Source organism: Ambystoma mexicanum, chromosome 6q, assembly GCF_040938575.1.
Source record: "Ambystoma mexicanum isolate Mex_15411 chromosome 6q, UKY_AmexF1_1, whole genome shotgun sequence".
NCBI classification, from domain to species: domain Eukaryota; kingdom Metazoa; phylum Chordata; class Amphibia; order Caudata; family Ambystomatidae; genus Ambystoma; species Ambystoma mexicanum.
In genome coordinates, this window is record NC_090937.1 from 51,549,943 (window position 1) to 51,576,480 (window position 26,538).

At 46.9% G+C, this 26,538-nt stretch overlaps 1 protein-coding gene across 1 annotated transcript in view; it reads left to right on the forward strand.

The window, feature by feature from the left end:
• TRIM14 (tripartite motif containing 14) overlaps positions 1 to 11,933 on the forward strand; it is a 310,180-nt gene extending 298,247 nt beyond the window's left edge. The window contains exon 6 of the mRNA XM_069630461.1: positions 1,600 to 11,933. Coding sequence (XP_069486562.1) covers positions 1,600 to 2,135 — 536 coding nt within the window. The 3' untranslated portion in view covers positions 2,136 to 11,933. The remainder of the gene's footprint in view (positions 1 to 1,599) is intronic.
• Positions 11,934 to 26,538: the final 14,605 nt, after the last annotated feature.

A 26,538-nucleotide genomic window follows, 5' to 3' on the forward strand; every position in this document is an offset into this window, starting at 1 on the left:
TTACCCACTTTTTCACAGACAGTGTGCTGTAAATAATTTTAGGCCAATATCGAAAATGTTTTCTCTTAGGAAGAATTCTCCACACTCCAATGTCCGCTTGGCTAGTTCCCTACATTTGGTCACATGAAATGTTTACACCCCTCCACTTAAAAATAATTCACCAGCTGCCACATGTTTTGGCACTAGCCCCCTCTAAAGCGAGTTGACCCTCTTCTTTGAAGCATGGCCACATGCTCCTTCTTAAGGGAACCTCCCCTATTCCCTGTCTCTATTCTAACTACTCCTGCACCTTCCCCACCCCTCATCCACCCATGACTTGGATTTTGCCTCCTCCTCCTGACTTTCACTCTATGCACTTGTTTTCTGTGGGCCACACACACCATGTTCTCTGACCTCTCCTGATTTCTCCCCCTTCCTTCTCTTACTCTGAGATGTTTCCTCCTTTCCCCTCCTAGTATTGCCAATCCTCCTGTTGATAAACTTCTCCTTTTCCCTCCTGTCATCATTCTCCCATCTCCTACTGTTGTTTGGCTCCTTCTCCTATCCACTCCTACTCCTTTCCACAAAGCCCCTTGCTATCTTGCGTCACTGTCCAGTATACTGCTCTTGATCCTTTCTCTAACCACTTTTGAACTCCCAGATCCATCTCCAAACAGCCACATTCTGCAGTGAAACCTCATCCTTTTTAAAGGGTTGTGGACCTGCCTCTTTGCTGGTCTCCCGAAGAAACAGAAACTGTTTGCTATCTCTCTGTGGGGAGTGGTTGGGCCTCATAGACCATTTGCAGTGAGTTGGTTTGCATAATTGCTAGTGTGTGCATGGAGCGGACCACTCACGGACATAAGCAGCCTCTCTCTCTCGACCGATGAAAAAATGCTTGGTATTTCTCTAATGATAAGTGTGTATGTGGAGGGGAAATGATCCCTTGCTATGGGTTCCTCTTTCCGACTCTAGCAGAGACTTCCGGGTCACTTACTTTTTGCAGGCTTCCACAGCCAGGCCCTGCTCATGGTGTGGACTATGTAGCCATGCTATCCTCCACACACTGCCCCGGCTCCAGCATCAACCAACTCCCTTGGCTGCCCAAACACACACCTTATGGGTCAGGCAGGGAACATCGTCAGAGAGCACCGTCCCAAACCATATTTTGAGGAAGAAGGTGGAAAGTTTTTCATTCCAAGAGTCCTCAACCTCCAGATTTCTTGGTGTCACAGGAGCAGTCTTCTCCTCGCTAGTGGATGTCAAACAAACTGATACATTATATAAATCCATTCTCTCACTGCTAAGCAGTCACCCACAGTAAAAGCGCCACTTCAGAAGTCCTCATGCTTTCAGAATGCCAGCTCAGCACAGCCACTTGCTACATTGAAGTGCAATGCTGCTGTCAATAATAATGTGAGCTTTGCATTGGAAAGGGAGATTATAATGAGGTGTCTTAAATATATTCTGTCTCGTTTGCCTAATACATGAATCTAAAGTGGCGTGCCACAATTAAGCATGCTTTCAACCTGTTTCACTTGATGTTGGCTTGCCATAATGTTCCTTCTAAGAGTCCTTTGTGTGTTGTTAATGTCATGTTTTTTCTTGTGTTTGCGTCAGATGCAAGATCTCCGTCTCTGGATCCAGTGACCGTGCATCCCAGGCTGAGGTTATCAGAGGACCGTTTTACAGTATTCAATGCTTGGATGAGCACACTGTTTTCCAGCCACCCTTTGAGATTTGATAAACTGTGGCAAGTAATGAGCAGGGATGCCTACTTTTCAGGGAGTCATTACTGGGAGGTGGATTTGGTTAATGCTGGGCAAGGATGGTGGATTGGGGCCACATATCCCTCCATTCAGCGGAAAGGAGATTCTGAAGCAAGCCGGCTGGGGTGGAACAGAGCATCTTGGTGCATCAAGAGATTTGATTATGAATACTGGGCATTTCACAAAGGTGACCGAACGCCAATACAAACTGAGGAGGACCCGGAAAAAATAGGAGTTTTCTTGGACTATGAGGCTGGGATCCTCTCTTTCTATAACGCGACATGTGGCATGACACACTTGCATACATTTCACTCCAGGTTTACTGAGCCACTTTATCCAGCACTGAGGGTTTGGGAAGGATCAATAACCATTTGTAAACTAACTTGAATATAGACGCATTTGATGGGAAGTAGGCTCTTATGACAATTTGGCCAGTTAAAGCCTGGCAGAGTACTAGTGCACCAATCAATGTATGGTCTTCTATCACGGACATTACAGACAAATAATCATCATACAGTATTTTCCAAAAACTATTTACATCTCAGAAGGATGCTTAAAAATAACTCTTGCACACTTTGAAGTTACTACGTGATGGTCGTAACTAGGAATCAAGCAATAGACTTTTCCGAAGCACTGCCTTAATTAGTTCTTGAAGTGGGACTCAGAATCAAGGGGTTGCTCTAGTTAGGGGACGTAGCCTAAGTATGGGTGACTGGATCTCACCCACCCGTACTTAAGCCACGCCCTCTAACTAGAGCACCCCCTTGATTCTGAGATGGGGTATTGGGTGTCCCTCCGCCTCATATGATGGACAAGAGGATGTGTGGTGCAGGGCTTCGATTTTGGCACTGGTATATGGATCAACTAATGATAGATTTATGGGTGTATCCCTGGTGCGATCACCTTTAGAAGCACGAGAGTCAGGTCGACCATAGATTATTTCCTGGCATCTTGCAATGTATGGAGGACTGGTGAAGGACTTTTGAATAAGGGATGATCTATATAGTGACCATTATGCTCTAGAGCTAGTCTTAAAATGGCTGGGTACTAGGTGGAGAGGAAATCAATTTGATTACATCACAGAAATTGCCTGTGAAGGCACTAGCATTAAAAGATTGACATGGAATAACTTGACAAAATATATTCTGGAGAAATAAATGGTGACAACTAATATGGCCCTTATTGAGACATTGCTGTACCCAGATACTAACCCTGTGGCAATTGTACAAACATGTATGCACTTCATGGGGAACATTGAAGAGGGATGCATGGGGAGATGCATGTCAAAAGTGAAAAAGGGCCCGAAGGTGGGATGGCTTGAAAAATATTGTAAATTGGCTAAGGCGAACCTACTAAGCCTACTCAAAAATCCACAGTCCTCTAAGAAGGAGATTGTCCAGGCAAGCGCAAAGTATAACGACCAGATTATAAAATGTAAGATAGAGCTGGACAATCAAGCATGGGATAGGCTAGAAATGGCAAGTAAAAATAATGACTCTCGTAGCTTTTGGAAAGAAGTTAATGGTTCCCCTGCATATAGTGTGCAATTAACAGGTTTGGTATGTGGTATTGAATTAAGGTCTATAAGCAGAGGGATGGTATAATAATGTGATAAATGCCCTGTTGGTAAATCAGAGAAGTGTGGATAATGCTAGGGGTGAACATTTTTTATCACTTACAGAGGTGACAAAAGCAGTTCAATTTGCCAAAAGAAGGCGTGCCCCTGGTAGTGTTGGCATACCGGTTGAGTTTTACCAAGATAATGCCGAATTATGGGGACCTGTTTTAACAATACTGTTTAATGCAATAATGAGTACGAAATTGAATCAAGCGAATGGCGAAGAGCTATAATTGTCCCAATCTACAAAAAAGTTTGTAGAAAAATGCCACAATCATATCGGCCTATATATCTCCTGAATATTAGTTTTACAATGTTTGGGAAGTGCCTACTCTATAAATTAGAAGAGTGGGTCACAACTAACAAAATTCTATCCGCAATCCAACTGGGCTTTCGGGTCAAACTAGGGACAATGGAACGGTGCTGAAATTTGTATATGATAATTGCCCATTCTTTGCATATAAAACAAGAACCAATATACCTGCCGTTTATGGACATGATCACCATCTTTGAGAAAGTAAATCGGAAAAAATTGTGGGAGGTTCTCAGGTCCTAGTGTCGAGATGTGCAAGGCGTCACACTCTGAAATAAGGCACAGACGCGGAGCCTTCATTCAACACATCCTTTATTCTCCACACGATACCCAGAAGTGCTTAACACCACGTCATATCCCGTCCCTCCCCTTCCTGCTGCCCCGTGTTCTTTCCCACGTGACTAGGGAGTCATGTGACGACATCACACCCCCCCGATACTAAACATTAAGTTCGTTATCAGGGCATCTCCTCAATGAGACGCAGTGGTCGTCGTCGAGATCTCTGAGGTCTCCAGTTATTTCTTTCGCTCGATTCCTGAGGTAGCCAACGGGGCTCATCAGTGTCGGAATCTTCTTGGTCTCCTTCATAGGGTGCATCCCGCACCAGAGTGTCCCTTGGCATGTGATGTTCGACTAGGGGTATGATCCCTGGCATTTTCTTGAAGTGAGAGCTGTTTCTTGTCACCGTATGCGTTGTTCCTTCAGCCGTGATGAGAGAGCCTTTCCTCTGTGTGATGGTGAGGGGTTCTTGAGACGCGTCTTGTTGTCTCATTTCAGCGTCACCTTTGTACCGTTCTTCCTCCAGTTCTATGTGCGGTAGTCTAGTTCGCACATTTCTACCAAACATGACTTCTGACGGTGACTTGCCAGTGGTACTGTGTGGGGTATTGCGGTAGTCTCTCATTAGCTTACACAGTAATTTTTGCAGTGGTTCTCCAGTCAGGCGAGCTATCTGCGTGGTGCGTTTAATACTTCCCATGAATCGTTCAACTGTGCCGTTCGCTTGAGGCCACAACGGTGTTACTTTTCTGTGATGGAAACCCATGTATTCTGCGAAGGTTTTGAAATCTTGTCCGGTGAATGGGGGTCCATTATCTGATTTCACTACTTTTGGAATTCCGTATATGGCAAACATTCTGTCCAATGCAGGGATGGTGTGATATGCTGCTGTTGACGGTACAATTTGTGCATCTGGGAATCTCGAATATTCATCGATGGCCACAAAGACATATTCACCCCCTTCCAGAGGACCATAGTGATCGATGGCAATTTCTTCCCAGGTTCTGTTTGGCAATTCAGTCATTCTGAGCGGTTCAGGTCTAGTTTGAGGGTTAAGAACCACACACGTGGGACAGTTTTTGAGCAGTTCTTCCACTTGTGTGTCCATTTGGGGGAACCATACCCTTTGTCGCAACATCCTTTTTGTGGAGATTATTCCCTGGTGTCCTTCATGTGCAAGCTCAAGGACCTTTTTTCTTAATGACCGAGGAATCACTAGTTTTGTCCCTTTTAGTAAGAGTCCTTCTGTTTCCGCAAGCTCTTCCCTTACTGTGAGCAGACAGGTGATGTCTTGCTTGGTTTCTTCTTCTGCACCTTCTTTGAGTTGCTTTGCCTGTTTCCAGTGCCCTGTCTCAAGACATCTCATAATGACCTGCATTGCAGGGTCCGAGTTGGTTTCTCTGGCTATTTGTTCCATGTCCAAACCTTGTGGTGTACTTTCTTGGACCACATACATGATGTATTGATCTGCAGTGGATGGATCGGAGTTGCAATCTTGACTGGGATGACGCGAAAGGAAGTCTGCTGGATTTTGTTCTTTCCCTGGTCGATGAATGATGTTGAATTGATAGTCTTGTAGCCTTAAGGCCCATCGAGCTATTCTGGGAGGCATCTTGGCTTGAGCATTTCCATAGATGAATAATAGTGCCTGGTGGTCTGTGACTATAGTGAAAGGTTTCCCATACAGGAAAAGATGAAAGTGCTCGCATGCCCACACGACCGCCAAACCTTCCCTCTCCGCTTGTGAATATGCTTGTTCAGTTTTTGAGAGGCTGCGACTGGCATAGGATACTATGTGTATGGCCTGGCCATTTTTGTGATCAAGTTGAGTCAGAATGGCTCCTAGGCCAACTGGACTAGTATCCACTATTAATTCTGTGTGCTTCTGTGGGTCAAAGTATGCCATATTTTTGGCATCTGCGATGCGATCTTTGATGATTTGGAACGCTTGTTGGCATTCATCCGTCCATCGGAAATCGGCGTTAAGTTTGGTGAGGGCTCTCAAGGGTGCACTGACGGATGCAAAATCCTTAATGTATCTCGTGCAATAACTTGCTAGACCTAGAAACGATTGCAGATCGGTGACGGAGGTTGGTGGTGTCGTGCTTGTGAGTGCGCTGACCTTCTCAGGATCCGGTGTCATTCCATTTTTGGAGAAGATGTGGCCGAAAAATTGCAGGGTTGGTTTTCTAAATTCACATTTGTCCTTGTTCAGGGTGAGGTGTGCTTCCTCCAGTGCCATGCACACACGCATAAGGGTGTCATCGTGCTGTTCTTGATTTTGTCCAAATACTAAGATGTCATCACTATAGTTTAAGCAATTTGGTACGTGTTTTATTATGTTATGAATTTCCGACTGAAATATTTCTGCCGCTGAAGAAACTCCAAAACTGAGCCGCTTGTATCTGTAGAGGCCCAGGTGAGTAGCAAAAGTGGTGATGTATCTGGACCTTTTGTGAAGTTCTAATTGATGCTACACCTTATTGAGGTCCAGTTTTGAAAACACTGTGGCTCCATTGAGCAGATGCACCATGTCCGTTATCCCAGGAGATTGGTGACGTTCTCTCAAGATTGCTTCATTAGGTCTTCGCATGTCCACGCAAATGCGAATGTCAGCGGAGTCTCTTTTCGGGACTGGTACAATGGGGGATACCCAAGGAGTGGGGCCTTCAGCAGGTTCAATTATGTCCGCTTCTAAGAGTTTCATTAGTTCAGTTTCCACTTGTTTTTGTATATTAATGGGAATACCGCGGTAGTGTTGCGCTACCGGAGGAATGTTGTTGTCTATATGTAGTTCAATTTGTCTGTCCTTCAATTTTCCGAGTCCTCTGAACAGTGCAGGGAAAATCTTGTCAATGTTGGCGGTGGGGTCCAGGTGCTTGTGCATCATGAGTCTATATAGAACATGAATTAGACCCATGTCGACCGCAGATTTGTAGCTGAGAATGCATCCACTGTCAGTGGCAGCTTCAAGAACATGCATGGGTATTTCCTTCACGTGATCTTTGTATCGACATGATGCCGTGAAGAAACCTTTACACGGTAGCGGCGTCTTGGAGCCATATGGAAAAATGAGTGCTCTAGCTGGTTGCAAACGTGGTGCATTTGGCATGTTGTTGTACACTTCCTCACTCACCACGTTTACCGTGGCTCCTGTGTCCACCAGAAATTCGGCAGCCACTTGGTTGACATTGATGATGAGAGTAGGGCTATTTTCTTTTGCCATGGGGTTTCCAAGTGCATATAGGTAGCCTTTTGTCCGTGGTTCTCCTCTACGTGGATTTGATTCCTTCTTGGGTTTGTCCTCTGAGGAGGTGCTAGAGATGCTGTCAGAATGTGATTGTTCTACCAGACACCTGACATATCTCCGGGGACGTCTTCTCCGTCCGGAGGATGAAGATTTGTTGTCACGCCATTCATGTGTGGTCTTTGATTGTCTTCTATCTGACGGTTCTTCTCGTTGTCGGCGGCGTGTTGCGTCATTCTGGTAGTGTGACTCACGATTGGGACTCATACGCCTCAATTCTCTTTCTGGTGTGGAGCGTCTATTTCTTCCACTTCCTCGCACTTTGCTGCGATAGATGAAACACACAGCCTTGTAATGATTTTCTCCCCCGCAGGCAGAACAAATTTTACCCATGGCAGGGCAGGTGCCTTCATGAGGATATTCATGTCCACAGCGATAACAAAATGGATCTGTGTTTCCTTTGGTGGTGCTTTCAAGTTTGTATAAATTTTCATGCTTCCCATGAATGATGGTGATGCCATCAAGACCTTCCACCTGTGCTGTTAGCGCCGCCTCGGATCGAGCCAGGCGTAGAATCTCTTCCAGATTTCGAGGCTTTTGTAGAAGTCGTTTTCTGAAATCACTGCTTTCACACCCTACAATTATCTGTGAGCGAAGGGCTTCCTCATTTGAGTAGTTGTTAAAATCGCAGTGTTTCATCTTTATTCTTAATCTCATCACAAATGCATCCATTGTTTCACCTTTTAGTTGTTTAGTGGTGTGAAAAATGTGACGCTCATAGTCCACGTTTGTGTGTGGCGTGAAGTAATTTGTTAGGGTTGTCTTTAATTTGGTGTAGGTGTCTGTCATCTTCAGGAATTTCATCTAGAATGTCTCTCACATTTGATCCTATGGCATGGGTGAGCAAGCTGTGCTTCCTGTCATCCTCCAAAGGCCCTACCGCCTTGAGACATACTTCGAAATCCCTCACCCACTTTTTCCACCTTGGTCCCAGTGTGCTGGTGTCGCTCAGGTCAAAATTGGGGGGTAACTGTGTTATCAGGCCGTCCGTCATGCTTGTGCGTGTTGTTTTGGCGGGAGTTACTTGTACTGTTAGTGATTCCTCAGACGAGTCATCAAGCATGACAGACAATGTATAACTGCGCACTCACTAAGTGTAGTGGATGACAGATTACTACGTTACACTTGAAAATCTGAAGATGGTGGATGTTCCGTGTGACGTGAAGGTGTTTGTACAGGGAGCCGATGTGCTCCACTTGCGTGTGCTTGATTCGATCGTACGTGTGTGAGCGTGGGGAGCCGATGCGCTCCACCCACTGATGTCACTGCCTTTTGGCGGGAAAACGCTGTGAGGAGCCGACACGCTCCACTCACATGCTTCAGCGCGAGGAGCCGATGCGCTCCACTCACGGGCCAAATCCCTTCCACGGAAGGGAGACGTCGCGGGGAGCCGATGCGCTCCACCCGCGAAATTCCTGCACGTTGTTGGTGAGGGAAACGCTGTGAGGAGCCGACCCGCTCCACTCACGCGCTTCTGTGTGAGGAGCTGACGCGCTTCACTCACGGATGAATTTGCCACTCTGGAGCGGTCGCAAGGAGCCGATGCGCTCCACTTGCGCAACACACGTGACAATTGCAGGGAGCCGCCGCGCTCCACCCGCTGATCTACCTGTCGCCGTTGACAGATGCTTGCGAGACCTCGCTCGGACTCCTGGGGAGAGTCTCAGCTGGCGGGGAGTATATTCACTCCCACCCGCCGTGCGCCGTAAGCTGCCGTGTGTTTGCTGCGTGAGTTCCCTCGTCGCCAGTGTCGAGATGTGCAAGGCGTCACACTCTGAAATAAGGCACAGACGCGGAGCCTTCATTCAACACATCCTTTATTCTCCACACGATACCCAGAAGTGCTTAACCCCACGTCATATCCCGTCCCTCCCCTTCCTGCTGCCCCGTGTTCTTTCCCACGTGACTAGGGAGTCATGTGACGACATCACACTATGATTGCCCAGCTGTCTTATTGGACACCCTGGAAGCCCTACACAAGATTAATGAGGCATGCATCCGTTCTGGTAGTGAGGGCCATTGTACAGCTTGGTTCGACCATAGAATCGGGCATAATACAGGGGTGTGTTTTGGCACTCCTGCTATTCTCCCAGTATATCAATAAACTGCTAGAGTTTCTATTGGAGTGTAAAACCGATGTACAAGGAATGGGCAACATGTTAGCCCAGTGCTAATTTATGTGGATGATAGAGTCTCATTGCACAGACTCCTAGAGCACTTCAGATCTTGGTTAATAAATTCTCCACCTATATGAAAAATCTGGACCTGCATGATAACAAGACCAAATCAGTAGTAATGGTGTGTTTAGGGAAGAAAAGAGCATGCAAGTTCCCAATAATATGGTGTGATGGACTGGTTATTCCAAGAATGACCCAATTTGACTATCTTGGGGTACGTTTCAACGAGAAGTTCACTGGGCAGTCTCATGAACAGAAGCAGGTCTCTGTGATGAAAGAATCAATTGGCTGTATCTATAGATTTATGAAGCAACATACGCAACAGCCGCTTTCTATTGTGGAAAAAGTCTATAATTCCTGCATTATAGGGGCAATTAAATATGGCAACACAATTTGAGGGTATGGAAATCTGTGTATGTCACAAAAAGAGGAAAATAGGTTTGTGAAATCACTGCTGTGCTTACCTATGCCTGTGCCAAATTTTGCCTCCCGTAGAGAGCTGGGCTGGCCCTTTTTAGAGGACCAGTTGGTCCTGGGGTCCTGTAGGCTATGGCTGCGTATATGGTCTAATCAAAAGGCGAGGCTCACACAGAAACTACTAAAGCACTAACTGGGGAAAAGGGGTGCTAGCAAAATAGATTGGCTAGAAAATGTAAATAAAATGCTGGGGAGAGTGAATGCCAGTAGTATACTTAAGGAACCGTTACTAATATCGCCTCCTCACAAAGAGACTAATAGAGTGGGTAAACAACACCAGAGAGATGGAAGAGCTAATGAAACCCACAAATAGAGAATGGATGAGAATATAACAAAGGAATATCTTGTTTGGACAAAATGGAAGTACCAAAGAGCACCCATTGCAAGGGTGCGCTTTTGGGTCTCTCGATTTGGGTGAGGTTCAAAGCCGGCGATCGGGTTTGGGCCTTGGAAGCTAAATGTCCTATGTGTCATGCTGGGTTTGAAGATATAGCATTCTTAATTTTCATTGTCCAGCCTGTAGTGTTCCAAGGAAAAAGTATTTGTTACCGCTGTTCACAGGAAGAGGATTTTCTCAGTATAGACCTGCACTGTATTACCTACTGGAGGCATCCTTGCCAGCCATAGCCTGGAATGTATCTCTATATGTAAGAATAATCTGGCAAATACGAGAAAGGTGCCGAAGCTCAGGCACAAGTGCAGAAAGTAATGATGGAACCAGGTGAGGCGATTTTAAACATTTCTATGACTGTAAAGGGAAACATTGTAACAATTTCATGATCGGAAATTATGTTAAAATTAAATCATATATGTAATCTCACAAATGAACTAAAATTTTAATCTTTCAGAGTAGGGAAAATAGCCATGCAATAATCGTAGCAAGTTTTATCATTCTTTTTATTTATTTTTGATAGAATGCAATTGAGGTATGTAATTAATACTGTAATGAATGAATTATGATCTTATGTCTGAATTTTAATTGATTGTGTCTAATGGTTGTGTATGTCGCATCTTTTATGGATTATTTGCTAATCTGAAAATAAAGAAAATGACCTTACTGTCACTGGTCGGTCCTATACAAACCACACTTTGATGTTACTACACGAGAGCAGTAGCTATAAATTAAAGAATAGACATTTCGCAAGCACTGCCACAATGGACCTAGCCATAAAATGGCAACAGCTGGAAAATGGTGCAAGTACCCAATGGTATGAAATCAGGGCCTCACAAATCCCTATTTATTACCTAAACAAAAGCCTAGATTATAGCCTTTGGTAGTTTTTGTTTTTAACATGACTTAAATGGGACAGATGAGAAGAGCACACATCTGTCATATTTGAATCATAATAGGAGCTCATTTGCATGCACAATTAAGGCATTACATCTCAGAAGACTGCTCAAAAATAACACTGGCAGCTCATATACAAATGAAACCTTGATGTTACTACATGATAGAAGTAGCTAGAAATCAAGGAATGTTTGTGCACAGTACAGGGAAGACGAAAGAAGCTCCTACATTAGCATTCTTACAGCCCAGACCCAGATTACACAGTAGCAAATGCTTTCACAAAATGGCTGATCCTACACACACATATGCTGTTTTGCAATTTTCAGGGACCTGCAAGCCTCTTTCTTTGTTTTGCACATCCCCTGTTGACATCTTTCAGATGATTTAGCATGAGACCGAGGTGAGGGCAGTGTGACAAGTTTGAATTGTGATGGAACAACGATATGATGTGCGCAAATGTGACAAACTGAAAATTAAAGGATTTATATGAATAACAATGGTTGATCTATAAAATTCACATAACAAATGATTATTCATGAGCATTGTATACTCTCTATGTTGTGATAAAGCTTACTTGGAAAAAGATTTTCATAAAAATCTGCTGTGCCTTGAGAAAGTCCACGTTTGGGAGAAACATAAGCATGTGCCCCAATTGGATAATGTTAGCACTGATGTAAACACACAAGAAATTTACAGCTGGTTAAATAAATATTTGATACAAGGTGACCTGTGAACTGGTGATTTATTTTTAAGCTAAGTATTGCGTATACCACTCAACCTATCTGTAATATAGACTGAACTTATTTTGGACTGTCTAGTCACTAGTGAATAACAATCTGGGTTAGGTGTCTGCAGCCTAAGAAGCTCATTTATTTATAAATATTTAAAAAATGCATGCACAGGGGAAGCGCATTGCTAAATATTCACCTGCTTTAATATTCAAATTTAGTTAAGCAAAGCAGCCTCAAAACCAGTGGCGGCTGATGAATTTTATAACTGGAGGGGCGTAAATATGTCTGTGATATGGCCGAGCGTAACGAGGGAGCCCACACCAGTTAAGGGGGGGTTTAGGGGTTCTTCCCCTGGTTAAATTGTTTTAAATAATGGGTGAAAATGGGGCATTTTATAGCATACATTTTTAGAAAAATTGAGTAAAAAGCCAAAGAGTTTGTGATTGGGTTTTATAGGGTAACTCATGAAAAGAATCCAATAGATGCAAGTCACCAACAGTGCACAGGAGCATTTCTCCAACACATTTTCATGATGCCTTTTCCCACAATATGTGCCTGTATAAAACATGTTCACGCTAGCTGTGCCCATACATTTCCATGCTGACTGCAACATTATACCCTATTATTCCCATATAAGAACATACTCATGTTTTCTTTTGCATAATGCCAGTAATGACACTAGAAAACATGTCCATGTTTGTTCTATCAATATATGGTAGTATCCCCACACAAGAACATACTGCAGTTGGCTTTACTATTAAAAATGCATGCCAAAGTATGAAAACATGTCCAATCTGGCTGTACTAAAATGCTACATAATAACATTTATCATGCTTGCTTTATCAAAGATGCCCAATACAAAATGTCATACCGCAATAGGAAATGGCTGGACTAAGTGAATAAAGGTGATGGTCTTGCTTCATAATAACACTTATCATTTTTGCTTTACAACATTGCACAATACAAAATGACTGAACTGGCTGGCTTGGTACTATTTTACTGGACATCTTATCAGATATCCAGTAATAAATACCATACCTGCCCCCTGACTCTGCACACCTTGCATACACACAATCACTTTGGGCCAAACTGGGCCCCACAGCATCTCAGACAGAGCTGATTTTTGCCGGTGGGGAGGGAGTTTGTGCAACAAAGGCATTTTTAAAATGCCATTGTTGTACAAACCCCCTAACCCCACTCGCCAAAATCATCTTGGACCAGCCCAAACATACACAGACACACTTACACAACATACACACAGCAAGCACTTGCTGTCTCATTCACAGTCACAAGCACCCATTGTGCATTCACTCATAACACAAGAATACATGCATCCATACACATATTTAAATGATAAACATACAAACACACAATTTACACAACATACACCCACAACAATCACTCTTTCATTCACACGAACATCCATCATGCACTCACTCAAAATGCAAGCATACACGTATCCATAAACATATTTAAATAATAAAAATAAAAACACACACACTTACATAACATGCACAGCAAGCACTGTTTCATTCACACAAACATCCATCACGCAATCACTCAAAACACAAGCATACGCGCAACCATACATATACTTAAATAATAAATGAATGAGCATACAAACGAACATTACACAACACATACACATCGAACACTGTTTCATTCACACGAGCATCCATCATGCTCTCACTCATAACACAAGCATTCACTCATCCATACACATATTTATATACTAAATAAACGAACATACAAACACACACATTTACACAACCTACACACAGAAAGCACTTACACCGGCATCCATCATCATTCACCTAACACAAGCATGTACGCATCTATACACACAATTTACATTAAAAGAAATAACATAAACAAACTTACCTTCTGCCGAGGGTCCAGAGGTTCCAGTGCTCCTGCCCCCTGCAAGCATGTACAGGAATCGGGAGTTTCCTGGTCCCTGCACATGCGTGCGTGGGTCCGGAGACACCCCACACCAGGCTGCTGTGTATGTGTGAGGAAGCACGGGAGCGCCACTCTGCACATACAGACGTGCAGTTCCCCAGCCAGCCTTTCAAATGAGACATGTGGGGCTGGGGAAGCAAACGCCCCCAGCCTTACATGGCTCATTGAGCTTGCATGGCTAGAGAACATTAACTGTGAAAGGGAAACAGAGCACTCCATCAGCTGAAAAAAACACCTTAGGGAGTGCTCGTATTTTACTGCGCTGGCTCCTCCATAATTGATGAGAGGGACCCAAGACCTGGTGGGTCGACGCCTCCTTGCCCAATTATGGACGAGCCACCCCTGCTCCAAATATTAGAACAAACATTATGTCCACTTACCACCTAAACAGAGATGAAGTTACAACAGCACCTTTTACCCCTAAATGTAGTACAATTAATGGCTTCTGGAACTGCTCACCAACTGAGGAAACTTTCAGAGAAACATGTATTTAATAAGAAAGGCTATCGATACAAAAAATTATATAATTAAGAAATAACTATGCAAAATTATCTAGAAAATTATCATATACCTCGGGATTTAGGAATACTAATCATTTCAAATTTCAATAATTCTGAAGATTCTGGCCTAGCAGAAGAATGGGAAAACAAATCTCAATCATAGCTCCAAAAAAATGATAGAACTATTAGTAAAACATGCGGACAGAGAACATAAGGGAAAGAGATAGAAATAGTGGAGAAAAAGATTCAGGAAATGGATGCACCTGAGGCAATCAAAAAGAAGAACTTTAAAACTATGGATACCATACTAAAACGTCATCAGGACGAAGTTAAGATAAGAAAAACTTGTAAAACATCAAGGGATGACAGGGACTATAGACAGGATCGTGTGTATACTTTTCAGCAAATATATGATAAGAGTAAGCCATCTTCTAGAACAAGCACCCCGGGCCCATCACTGATAAGTTAAGACGCTGATAGTGATGGAGAGAGACAATAAACCACCAATATAAACCTATCTGAAAACACAAGGACAAAAAAGGGTTTTTAAGAACAGATCTAACGGGATCACTGAGGTAACAGATTAACGAACCCCAAGGAAGTAAGAGTCCAAGAACCAATAGACTGATATTTTAACTTTAAGATTCACATCAGAGGCCACAGGGTGTGAGGAAGTGGGGAGCTGGGTTATGAGGGATTATGTGGCCGGAGTCGCAGCACACAGGCTAATAAGCCATGGAGGTGTAGTGTGTTGGGAGCCTGGACCGCAGCGAAACTGCACTGCCCATGATGCCTGTGAGGACGTGCTTGAACGTGCATTCAGCGCAAGGTCATGGGGGGCCTTTTAAGCTCCTCTCCGGGCTACAGCGTTTAGTGATGATTTCGCTGATGCAGGCATGGGACTGGGAGAATCAGGACAGAAAGGGCGCAGCGACATCACTTGGTGGTTCATTCACTATGATGAACCTAAGGGCGTCCTCACATCTACTCCCCTTGTGCCCTCTTCTCAGGTGGCCAGGGAAAGGCCATCGCTTTTGGATCCTGACCCTTGGTGTGGAGAAGCGAGGGAGGATCACCTGGGTAGAGAGTCCTTGGGGATTGCAAGTGGGGTACCCACAGGCGAGACACAGTATGCAGCATTTCCATTTCAGGAGGAACCCTCGAGCCCAGAGGCAGTTATGGGGTATTGCTACCCCTATCTCACTGACCAAGGACACACTAGGAGATATTGCCAATCTAGAAGCACCGGAAAGAGTAAAGAAGAGAGGGGTTAAGGGTAAAACAGGGCGAAATGGTATTTCCCTTTTCCTATTGAAAACCAGCCTAAGCATCCCCCAGCCTTTATGGGCTATTGTCAAGCAGCTCCCCTACAATTCTCCACATATTTCCTTTGACCGTACTGAGACGACGAAGAGCTCACACTTGCAATCTGTTAAGGTTGCAGGTGTATAAGAAGAGACCTAGGGAGCGGCAATAAGTCCAACGGGAGAGATCAGCAGGGGATCTTGCTCGTGAGGAGGCAGCCGTAGTAGGTTATGCAGGACCGCCAAGAGGTGCAGGAGCCCCCGTGGTCCAGGGAATGCAGATAGAGCTGCGAACAAGAAAAAAGCAAGGAAACCGCCAACAGCGCCCACAGAAGTAGAGCAGAGCTGCCGGCAATCCCAGAGAGGCATCAAAGGTGCAAGCAGAACTTGCATGCAAAGTCAAGCGAGCAGACAGAGCAGAAGGAGTCCAGCGCAGCTACCCGACAGGACCACCGCAGATCGGTGAGTGAAAGGGAGCATCACTCGAGACTGGAGAGCACAGAGAGGGCTGGATGTAAATAGAATGAATGCAGAGTGTGCTGAAAAGCATGCACAGAGAGGGAACAAACCCAAAGTTACGACTGGCATGGAAATTAAGTGGCAACTAAATAATGATGGAAAAAGCATAAATAATGAATACCAAACTGAATGAAAACTGAGAGCAAAGCTACACACCAATGAAAATTAAATTGGAAAGCACCCATTTTAAAGCAACATATGAAATACAACGCAAGTGGGAACGAGCATAACAGAAAGGTGGGGAATAAATTTAAACCACCATAAAGCAAACTTTGTGAATAAATACAGTGCAGCAAGGCCCATGATTGGAATAGAATGTGTGACACATTGTGGCAAAGCAAAGAGGCTAATCAGGAGAAGCCAGGAAAGCGTGAAACTGAACATGAAGCCAATGGTTGATAAGAAGAGGCTAAGTGAATGGGAATGTGTACACAGGATATATAATAATAATTTAATAATAATTTATCAGTTTTAAAGTGCTACGAACCCTTAGGTATCTGAGCACTGCTTATTATTACCCACGGTGTGTGGTGCTCATTTATCAACCTCAGAAGGATGAAGGGCTGAGTTTGGCCAAAGAGCCTGTGGTGGCTGAAGAGCCTAAGGCACATGGTTGCACAAACTGTGATGAGTGGACCGTGTGGTCTGACAACTGAGCCTAGACCAGGGCACCTTCCATTGTGAAAGTTAAAGACATTGTGAAACAAACCACAAAGAAGCACTGGGAATAAACTGTCAATGCAATCCAGGACTATCAAGTTTATCTGGGGTTGTGTTAAACATTTAAAGACTGAGAACAGTATAAATTGCTATGTTGAAGTCTTGGGGAAGGGAACCCTGACACTTGATGAACTGCCTCAAGACCCTTTTCTTTGAACTGTGTTGCCTCTAGCTTGGGGAAGGGAACTGCGAGGCATGTGTGGAAATGGATTGTCTTGAACTTGGGGAAGGGAACCCCGAGGATTGTGTGGAACTGTATTGACTTGAACATGGGGAAGGGAACCCTGAGCATTTTGTGGAACTGTATTGCCTTGAACTTGGGGAAGGGAACCTCAAGGATTTGTGGAACTTTCTTGAACTTGGGGACCGGAAACTGAATAGGATGTTAGGAGCTGGAAGAAGCTCAGAACTATGTGTTGAGCATCATTTCTTTTATTATTGACATCCCTACACATTGTTTAGCTTTAGTTGTGTGGGCAAGGATAGGTTTTGGACGGACAGACTTTTAAGTTGAACTTTATGACTCTGACTTTCCTTAGTTTCGTTCAGGTAGGGAAATCCTACTTTAGTATTATGCAAGTCAGGCCTTCAACCTCCTGACATTTGATTTAATAAACCATCTTATTTAGAACTTTTAAGTCTGTTGTTTGTATCTTGCTTCATGATGCATTCACACTGGGAAGGTGCTGAATGACCTGCTTCCTCAGCTGACCATATGAATCATGCTCAGCCGCAGACCGGAGCAGCGTGGATTACAACGCGCAAACGGCAGCGTCTGCAGAGATTCTAGAAAGACTCCCTAGGGATCATATAAGTGATACAAACCATGTAATATTGCGGGCATGAAGTGTTCTTGTCCTGTCCAGTTAACAAGACAGTGGAGTTCATTCTGGAATGGTCCTCCATTAGGAGGTGAACTTGCCACCATTACGCTTTGATGTGTTTTGTGCTCAGGACTTACAGCCTTTAACGTTTCAATTAATAGTGCTCTGCATTGCAATCATTAACGCTGTTGTGTGTCTGTGCTTTGAACTCACAACCAAGAACGCTTCCATGTTTGTGCTACTATCATGAGTTATGAAGTCCAAAGAGCTACTAACTGCTTGCTACATATGCTTGCTAAATGTGCTTACTGTTTGGTTATGTCACCATGGTTTATGTTAGCGTATGCGCACTCAAAGCCTTAATTAAGAAAGGGAGTGCCCATCAGGTTTCAGATGCCCTTGCTCAAGGAGGGGCAAGTGTAGGATACGTTCTGGTGTGGCTAGATCTGAACAGATTTATAATTGCATTTCAGGCAAAGGGGTGCAGTGTGGTTACAAGTACTGCGCAAGACAGGAATAAGTGTATGTATGTCTTTTTCCTAAACTCCCCTTCCCTATCCAAACCAGAGTTCCTAATGCTCTATCCGGTTTCCCTAGCTCGCCCCTCCTATCCGCAACTTCAACCCCCTCCCCCATTGGCTGTTTCGAGGTTACCTGTTATCTCGCACTAAGGAACCCCTGCCAACCAAAGAGGGAGGGTCGGCTTCCATTCGGGTTCCGTGGTTAGGAAGGAGTTGTGTGATACTCCTAAGGGTGTGCCACAGGGGGGAGGAGGAAGAAGAAAGGGGAGTAAGAGGAGACAAACAGGAGTAAAGACTTGCTCAGATTACAGAAAAGAACAATAAGAAAGGAGGTGAACATGGTCCTGAAGCTCTCAAACAGAGTACTGGATTAAGCTGAGATACATGTACTGAACAAGGGCCTATTGTTTGTGACACATATTGGTACAGACTACATCAATATCCAAGTCGACACATTTAAATTTGTCAGAAAATTGAAGTTGATTTTTTTTCCTCCAGAACATAGACCCAATAAGAGAAGAGGAAATACCAGAACCTATTATTAGCCCATTTGGGACAGACAAGTTTCACCAACACGTACCCCTCAGGAGACCACTGGGACCAGGTGCCTTAGGAGTCGGGCATGCCAGGCCCTGGGGTCAAGCAGGGGTATGTCAGTGAGGGTCTTCTCCAGCAGTGGGGGTGGGGGAGGTACCTCATGAAGGTATAGTCAGCAACCACAATGACTGTCCTACAAAAGTCTGTTCCAGTGTCAGAGGGCAAAAGGAAGACGCAAGTCTCTGCAGTACGTACCCGGGAAGAGCCCCTATTCCTGCACAGGTGAGACTCACGCACTTCCCGATGCAAGTGTAGTGGCTGTCCATGAACTCGTCTACAAGGATGTGGAAGGGGGAGCTCTCGCACACCGGGAGCCTGCCACCTCCAGCGGGCACTCCACAGAGCCCTCAGGGGACAGGCACACGCTCCTCTGCAGGTCTGCAACAACACCAGGCAGTACCGCCCGCCAGCTCCGATTACTCTGTTCAGGCCTCCTGCCGCACATCATCCGATCCTCACAGAGACCGCAGTATCTCCGGGCACTGCGTGTCGGGCCCCCGCAGCATGGTAACTCATTTCCGTGACACTCCAGGCAGACATCAGTCACCCTCTCCAAAAGGATTTATGCAGCCTCTCCCCCGCAGCATGCCTGAATTCATCAGATAGCAGGTGAGACGGATCCCGCACCACTCTCGCACCCGGGCTGCAGGGCTGCCAGAGCGCGGGTGAATTCCCTGGTCAGTTTGGGACTGATTTTGGCCAGGACTACAGGAGGTCGGTATCGGCCAATCCTGCGCCGGTCCAAACAGCAGGATTGTGGGATGCAACGGCCCGGGTGGCTTTAAACATCAGCATGCATTAGGCCGCTCCTAAGGCACACGTCTACATCATGTGCCGGCTCAACAGCGTCCCGCAAAGTTTATACATTCAATTCCTATACTAGGGATATGATGCATGCCCTGGAGAATCTTAACAAAATCAATTGTGCAGAGGGTGTGCAGTCATCTGCAGTCTGTCTACAGTGCCTGCTGCCTGCTGCCAGTTTCTTCTAAACCAGCATTTCACACCGCGGAGCGGTGAGCGGAGGGTGTGCAGAGGGTGTGCAGTCTGTCTACAGTGCCTGCTGCCAGTTTCTTCTAAACCAGCATTTCACACTGCGGAGCGGTGAGCAGAGGGTGTGCAGAGGGTGTGCAGTCATCTGCAGTCTGTCTACAGTGCCTGCTGCCAGTTTCTTCTAAACCAGCATTTCACACCGCGGAGCGGTGAGCGGAGGGTGTGCAGAGGGTGTGCAGTCATCTGCAGTCTGCTGCAGGAGCGGTTGGAGCCTACCGAAGAGACCGAGGCTCCTATCCCCCTACCGCCTACCACCCCAACAGACCCAGCATCAGAAGCATCCCTGTGAATTTTGCGGAGCACTTCCAAAACTATGGAGGGCAATAAGCCCAAAGCATCATCATGCATCAAAAAACCAAAGGAGGTAAGACTGCCCCCCAAGACAACCATTTCCATCCCTCCGCCTGTATCGCGCTCCGTAAGCTCTTTAAACTCTATGAGCACAAGGAACATAGCACCAAAGTCTTTTAGCACGCTTAAGATGGATCTGAACACTGCGGAGCGTGTTACAGCTGCAAAGTCAACTAAAGGCCCCCCTTCCAGTTTGAGCACGTCAGCGAACTTTACGCCCACTAATCCTTTACACCCCAACACAGCTACTCAGGCCATCTCGGGGCAAGCTAGTGCTAAAACAATCCCAACAAAAAACAGCAAGGTCACAGACTTAATGCCAGCTATTTCGTCGACTCTTCCATCTCTACCTGTGTCCCCGAAGCCCCGGTCTCCCGGCGTGCCGACTCCTGTGATCCCCGTAGTTCTGGCGGACTCGGTGGGCTTCTGCTCGTCCTCTCTGCCTTTGCGCCCGACTCCGGACTGCGGCCCTTCCCCCGCCCGGTTGCCTCTGCCTTCCCGTCTGCTATCGGAGGCGAGCGGAGCCCCGGCTTCGGTTGTCGGAGGACGACCAACCGGGGCCCCTGAGCAGGGAGCTCTGGACGTGGGATTGAGCGCAGGCCCTCTGGGGGCAGAGGGGTCGGTGGGCAGCCTCTGTTCGCGGGCGGGGGGACGCCTCTGTGGGCTTCGGCGGGCACTCTAGAGAAGCAGGATGCCCGTGCTTCTCCGGCGCTGCTCCTCGACGTGCAGCGGCCGGGGCAGGGGGGCCCTTTGGAGGTCTCTCACGGCGTTAGCACCTGGATCATCTGCAACGACAGTGGCTGTGGTAGCACAGATCCACGCCTTCACTGTCCCAAAGAAACAAGTTAGCACCCACACAAACTCCCGGCCCCTGCCCTTCGCAGCCCAGACCAATGATTCTGCTCTAACAAATGAAGATGAAATACTGTTGATGCCCAGTGACACCCTAAAGGGCCCCCATCTGAAATCAGGTCTTCCTAGTGATGGTTTTCAGCCAGAAAAAAGGCTAAAGCCTCCCTTGTGTCATCCAGATCAAAGCCCTGACCCTCAATAAGATTCTCTTGAGACCTCAGAGCAAAAAGTGAAAAAGGAAAAAAAAGTCTATAATAAACATGAAACAGAAGCCACTTAGATAAAAAAAAACAGGGAAGCAAACACTACCTGCACCACTGCTTTCCAGCGCACTTAAAGATTTCATCAATAAGCAATACAAACGAAAGCTGGATCAGACAAATGAACTATCAGATGCCGAAATTTTGGAGGCCATCCAAGATCTCCCGCCTGTAAGCAAATCAAGGAAATTAACGTCAGGGATACCTAACCAGGCTCAAATTCAATTAGCCATCCAAAATCAAATACTAGGTTCTAAAAAGACCAAGAACGAGTCCGGTGCGGAGACACTATCAACAAGATCTGCGGTAAACACAAAGAGCCGCAACGGGTTAAGGAACCCAACTCTTTGTCCAGCTGAGCGTGGGAGAGCGGTCGCCGGCAGGCCTTGAGGAAACTGCAGGCCTTGGATGCCTTCCTGGCCCATCGGGCCCCCGTGAGTAGAATTCGGCACCTTTTGTTTTGTTGTTTTTCATCTGCGCTCTGAGCGCGTTGTCTGTTCCTGCTCCCCCCTCCCACTTCCTGGTCCTCCTCGTGCTCCCGCCTCCCTGCCCGCCCACACCCCCCTCCCCTTCCTCTCCTCCCTCTTCCTATAACCCCCCCTCCTGGGCAGCCCTCTGCCCGGCAGCCCCCTGCGGCTAAGGGCCCCTAGGCCAAGGGCGACTCCTACAGTTGCGGCTCCCTGTGTGTCTGCAGGTGTCCGCAGGGGACGCTTGGCGCCAGTACTTGCTATCCCCGTCCTCGCCCACCTCACCTACACCTGGCCATTGCACTTGCTTGTTGTCCTCACCTCACTGTGTCACAGTTGTGGTAAACCATGGTTTTCTCCCCCCGCAGGAATCTCTAACTTAGGTGGCCCCACCACTGTGTACCTAATTCGCATACCATTGTTTGTTCTGAAAATGTGGTAAACCAGGGTTTTCTTCCCCCGCAGGACTCTCTAACTTAGGTGGCCCCAACTCTGTGTACCTAATTCGCATACTGTTGTTTGTTCTGAAATGTGGTAACTTGTGCTTGCCGCTCTCTTCCTGTCTGCGTGCTCTCGCATCGTCTGTCCTCCCCCTTCTCCCCCTCCTACTCCATGGTGCTCTCTATCTCGCCTATCTTCTCTAACTGTTTCTCTATTGACTATCCTGCTCTCCTCACTAAATCTGGTAGGAAAAAGTTTAAAAAGGACATCCTGGTCTCCAACCCAGGCCTCCCTATTGCTGACACCTACACTAGTGCCTGCTCTAAGGAAACTCTCACTGACATCCTCTTTTTCGTGCCTTCGCCTGACCTATGGACCCTTCATATGGTCTCCGTGCTCTCTCCTTTTTCCTCTTCTCCCATTAATGGTGGCACCCGTTGGGATGTCCTCTTTGCCTCCTTCCACTCCTCTAAGGCCATCATTAATGTCTACGCTAATGGGACCGTCTTGGTCCAAGGCCCCCAGGCCAACCTTCACCTCTTTGATAGACGCTTCCCACGCCTCATCAACTTCCTTTCCTCTCCTGCTGTCCCCCCTCCTCTGTCCTCGTCTACCTTGCCTCTACCCTCTCTCCCTGCCCCCTCTCATGCTCCTTCTTCACCTCCTTCTTCTACACCTCCGCAGGGCATACCTCTGATCTGTACCCCTCCCCGGAAGGCCTTCAAGGTTGGCAACTGCCTCCACATTGCCACTCTTAACTCTCGCTCTGCCATCAAGCATTCCTCTGATATCTGTCGCCTTCTCGAGGAACGGGACCTTGACGTCCTCGGTCTCACTGAGACATGGTTCACAGCCAGCTCTGTCACTAGCTTTGACACACTCCTACCTGATGGTTACATGATCCTCTCCGTTCCCAGGCCTAACCGTGCTGGGGGGGTGTTGCCCTTATCTTCCCTGAGTGGATTCCTGCCACTGTCATTCCTACGCAGACCTACTCCTCTTTTGAATGTCTTGTCTGCCGACTCTCTCTCTCTCCCAGCCATTCCCTTACCGTGGCTACCATCTATCGGCCACCTGGTCAAATTTCCCCCTTCCTCTCTGAGTGGGCTGACCTCTCCTCCTCACTCCTGTCCGCTACCACTCAACTCCTCTTTCTTGGTGACTTCAACATCCACCTGGATGCCTCCTGTCCCCCCACTGGACTCTTTCGTGACCTCTGTGACTCTCTCTCACTCTCTATTCTCCCGTCTGGGCCTACTCATTCTGCAGGGCACACTCTTGATGCTCTGATCTCTTCTGACCTTCCCCTCTCCGTCCCTCTCTCCATTCCTCTCTCTTGTAGTGATCACTTTCTTCTATCCTCCCACCTCACCCTCCCTACCCCTCAGGCAAAGCCACCCTCATCATCGCCGCCCACCTTCTCGGCCATCCGACCCATGAAGCACATGTCAGTTGAGGCTTTCGCTGCCACCTTCTCGCTTCCCCTTCGGCTGACTCCCACCCTGACACAGCCCTCTCCATGCTCCACTCTGCTATATCTGATACTCTTGATATATCCTTGCCCCTGTCATGAGAATCCGCCTGAAGCCCAAAGCCAAATGTAACTCCTGGTATGACTCGGATCTCGTCACCCTTAAACGCAAGTGCAGGGTGGCAGAGAGGAAATGGCGTGCTTCGTGTTCATCCTTTGACAAACTGGCCTGCCGCCTGCTCCAAAGGCAATACCGTCTCTCTGTTCTCATCAAGAAGAGAGCCCTTATCCAAGCCCGCATCTCTGCGGCATCTAACAACTCGGCTGAACTCTTTAAAGTCTGCAAGGAGCTTGCCAACCCTGCTGCAGTCTCTACCTCTCCTGTCCCCTCCCAGGCCCTCTGCACGGCACTGGCCTCTCACTTCATCTCTAAAACGCAGGACATCCTGTCCTCACTCTCCTCCTATCACCTCCCCCCCTCTCTTCCCTGCTCTTCCTCTGGCCCTTCTGCAGCCACCCCCTCCTCCCTCCTTCTCTGCCTTTCGCCTTTTTTCTGCTGACGAGGTCTCCAGACAAGTCTGATCTATGAAAGTCTCGTCTAAACAGGTTCACCCCTGTTCCTCCAAAACTATCAAGGACCACATTGACTCCCTGGCTTCGGCCCTGGCTGACTTTTGCAAACACTCCTTCGCCTCTGGAGTCTTCCCATCCCCCCTCAAGCACTCCCTTGTGCACCCTCTTCTTAAGAAACCCTCTTCCGACCCCTCCTGCCCGGCTAACTATCGCCCAATCTCCATCACTCCCTTCCTGGGCAAGCTCCTGGAGAAACTGGCCATCTCCCAGCTTAACCTCCATGCTGAATCTGTTGGTAGCCTTCATGACCATCAGTCTTGCTTCAGAGCTGCCAGAAGCACGGAAACTGCTTTCCTGAACATCCGTGAAGACTTACTCTCCAACCTCGATTCTAACACTCCTTGTGTTCTCATTTTGCTCAATCTCTCTTCTGCCTTTGATACTGTCAAACATGCCATCCTGCTCAACCGTCTCCGTGATAACCTGGGTATCACTGGTCAGGCTCTGGCGTGGCTGACTTCTTTCCTTTCCAATCGACCCTCCCAGGTCCAACTTGGGTCCTTCCTCTCTGACGTCTTCTTCTCCACCTGTGGTGTTCCCCAGGGATCTAATCTCTCTCCCTGGCTTTTCAACCAGTACCTGTCACTCCTTGCTCACTGCATCGCCGCCCTCTGCCCCAACTTTCAGTGCTATGCGGATGATACCCAGCTCATTTTCAGGCTACCCTCGGCCTCCTCCTCTCCTTCCCTCATCTCTGACTATCTGTCTGCTATCCAGGTATGGTGTGCCGCCAATGACCTCTGCCTTAATGCCAGTAAGACTGAGATTCTACTCATTGGCACACCCACTCCCTCCTTCCCTGCAGCTCTCTGGCCGGCCTCTCTTGGCCCTCTTCCTGCTCCTACCTGCAAGGCTAAAAACCTCGGGGTCATCTTCGACTCTACACTCTCCTTCTCTCCTCACATATCTGACGTCTCTAAGAAGTCACACTCTCCGCGTGTGGAGATCTCTCTCCGCGGCAGGGGCCTCCCTCTGGAACAGCCTTCCTGCTTCCCTGAAACTTGAGGAGAACCATCTCCGGTTCCGGAAGCACCTAAAAACCTTCCTCTTTGCCTCTGCCTTCTCTGTCCCTCTCCCCTGCTAAATTCTACACTGAAATTGCACTGAATCTGCTACTGGGCCACTCTCACCGACCTCGGTCCTGGGCCCAGCCACTCTCCACTTGCACTGCCTCCCTGGCATCGCATCCCCTGCACTGCGGAACTGTCTCTGTATCCCTACAGCCCCCCCTTCCCAGCACTTGCCTGCACCTACCTTGCACTTGCCACCAGCTGGCCCTATTTATTTATTTATTTTTATTCTACTTGCTTGTACTGCACTTCCCCCTCCCCTTGCACTTTTTCCCTTCCCCTACCCCTGCACTTGCGTGGTCTGAATGATACCTGGCCTAGTAGGATCGTTGTCTGTCTTCCCCTTGTTTCCCCCCCGCCTCGTCACGCCTTGAAACGCTTGTGTATAGGCGCGTTACAAATGCCATATCATATCATATCAATAAAGAATTGGCAGCCTCGGCAGGTAATTCAAACGAAGACGATCCTGTGGCTACTGGCCTCCTAAACAAGCCACTGCCACTAGAAACTTCCCCGAAACCAAGTAATCAGACTAACAGCAAAGAACTGGGGCCAACACAGGGAAAACAAATGTCCTCGACACCGATCCGGGGCCAGGAACCTAGAACGACCTCACCTCTGATCGAATCTGAGCCTCGACCTCTTCCAGTTTGTCTACATTTTGACGATGGTCAGACCCAAACAGACGTGCTTTTGGAAACCCTTGACTCATCTATTCAACACTCTTCGCGGCCCTGATCTCCTCCAAATAAATCGCAGACTCAGCGAAATGACTAGCGCAGGAAACAAGGATTCTCCATCTAAAAAAACAGATCTCCCTATAATTATGTCTACAATTACAATAGCCTTAGCACCATTTGGAAAGCTATATGAAGCGATCAATGACACACTGAAAGACAACTCAGTATTAACTGCAATGATGCATTCCAAATTGATTTTTGTGGAAGGCTATATTACAGCTTTAGATCAAAGAAACAAGATTCAGAACGAGCTGTGGGACGCGAAATTAAACAAACTAGAAGGCCTTATTCAGCATCTCAAACAACCGTCGAAAA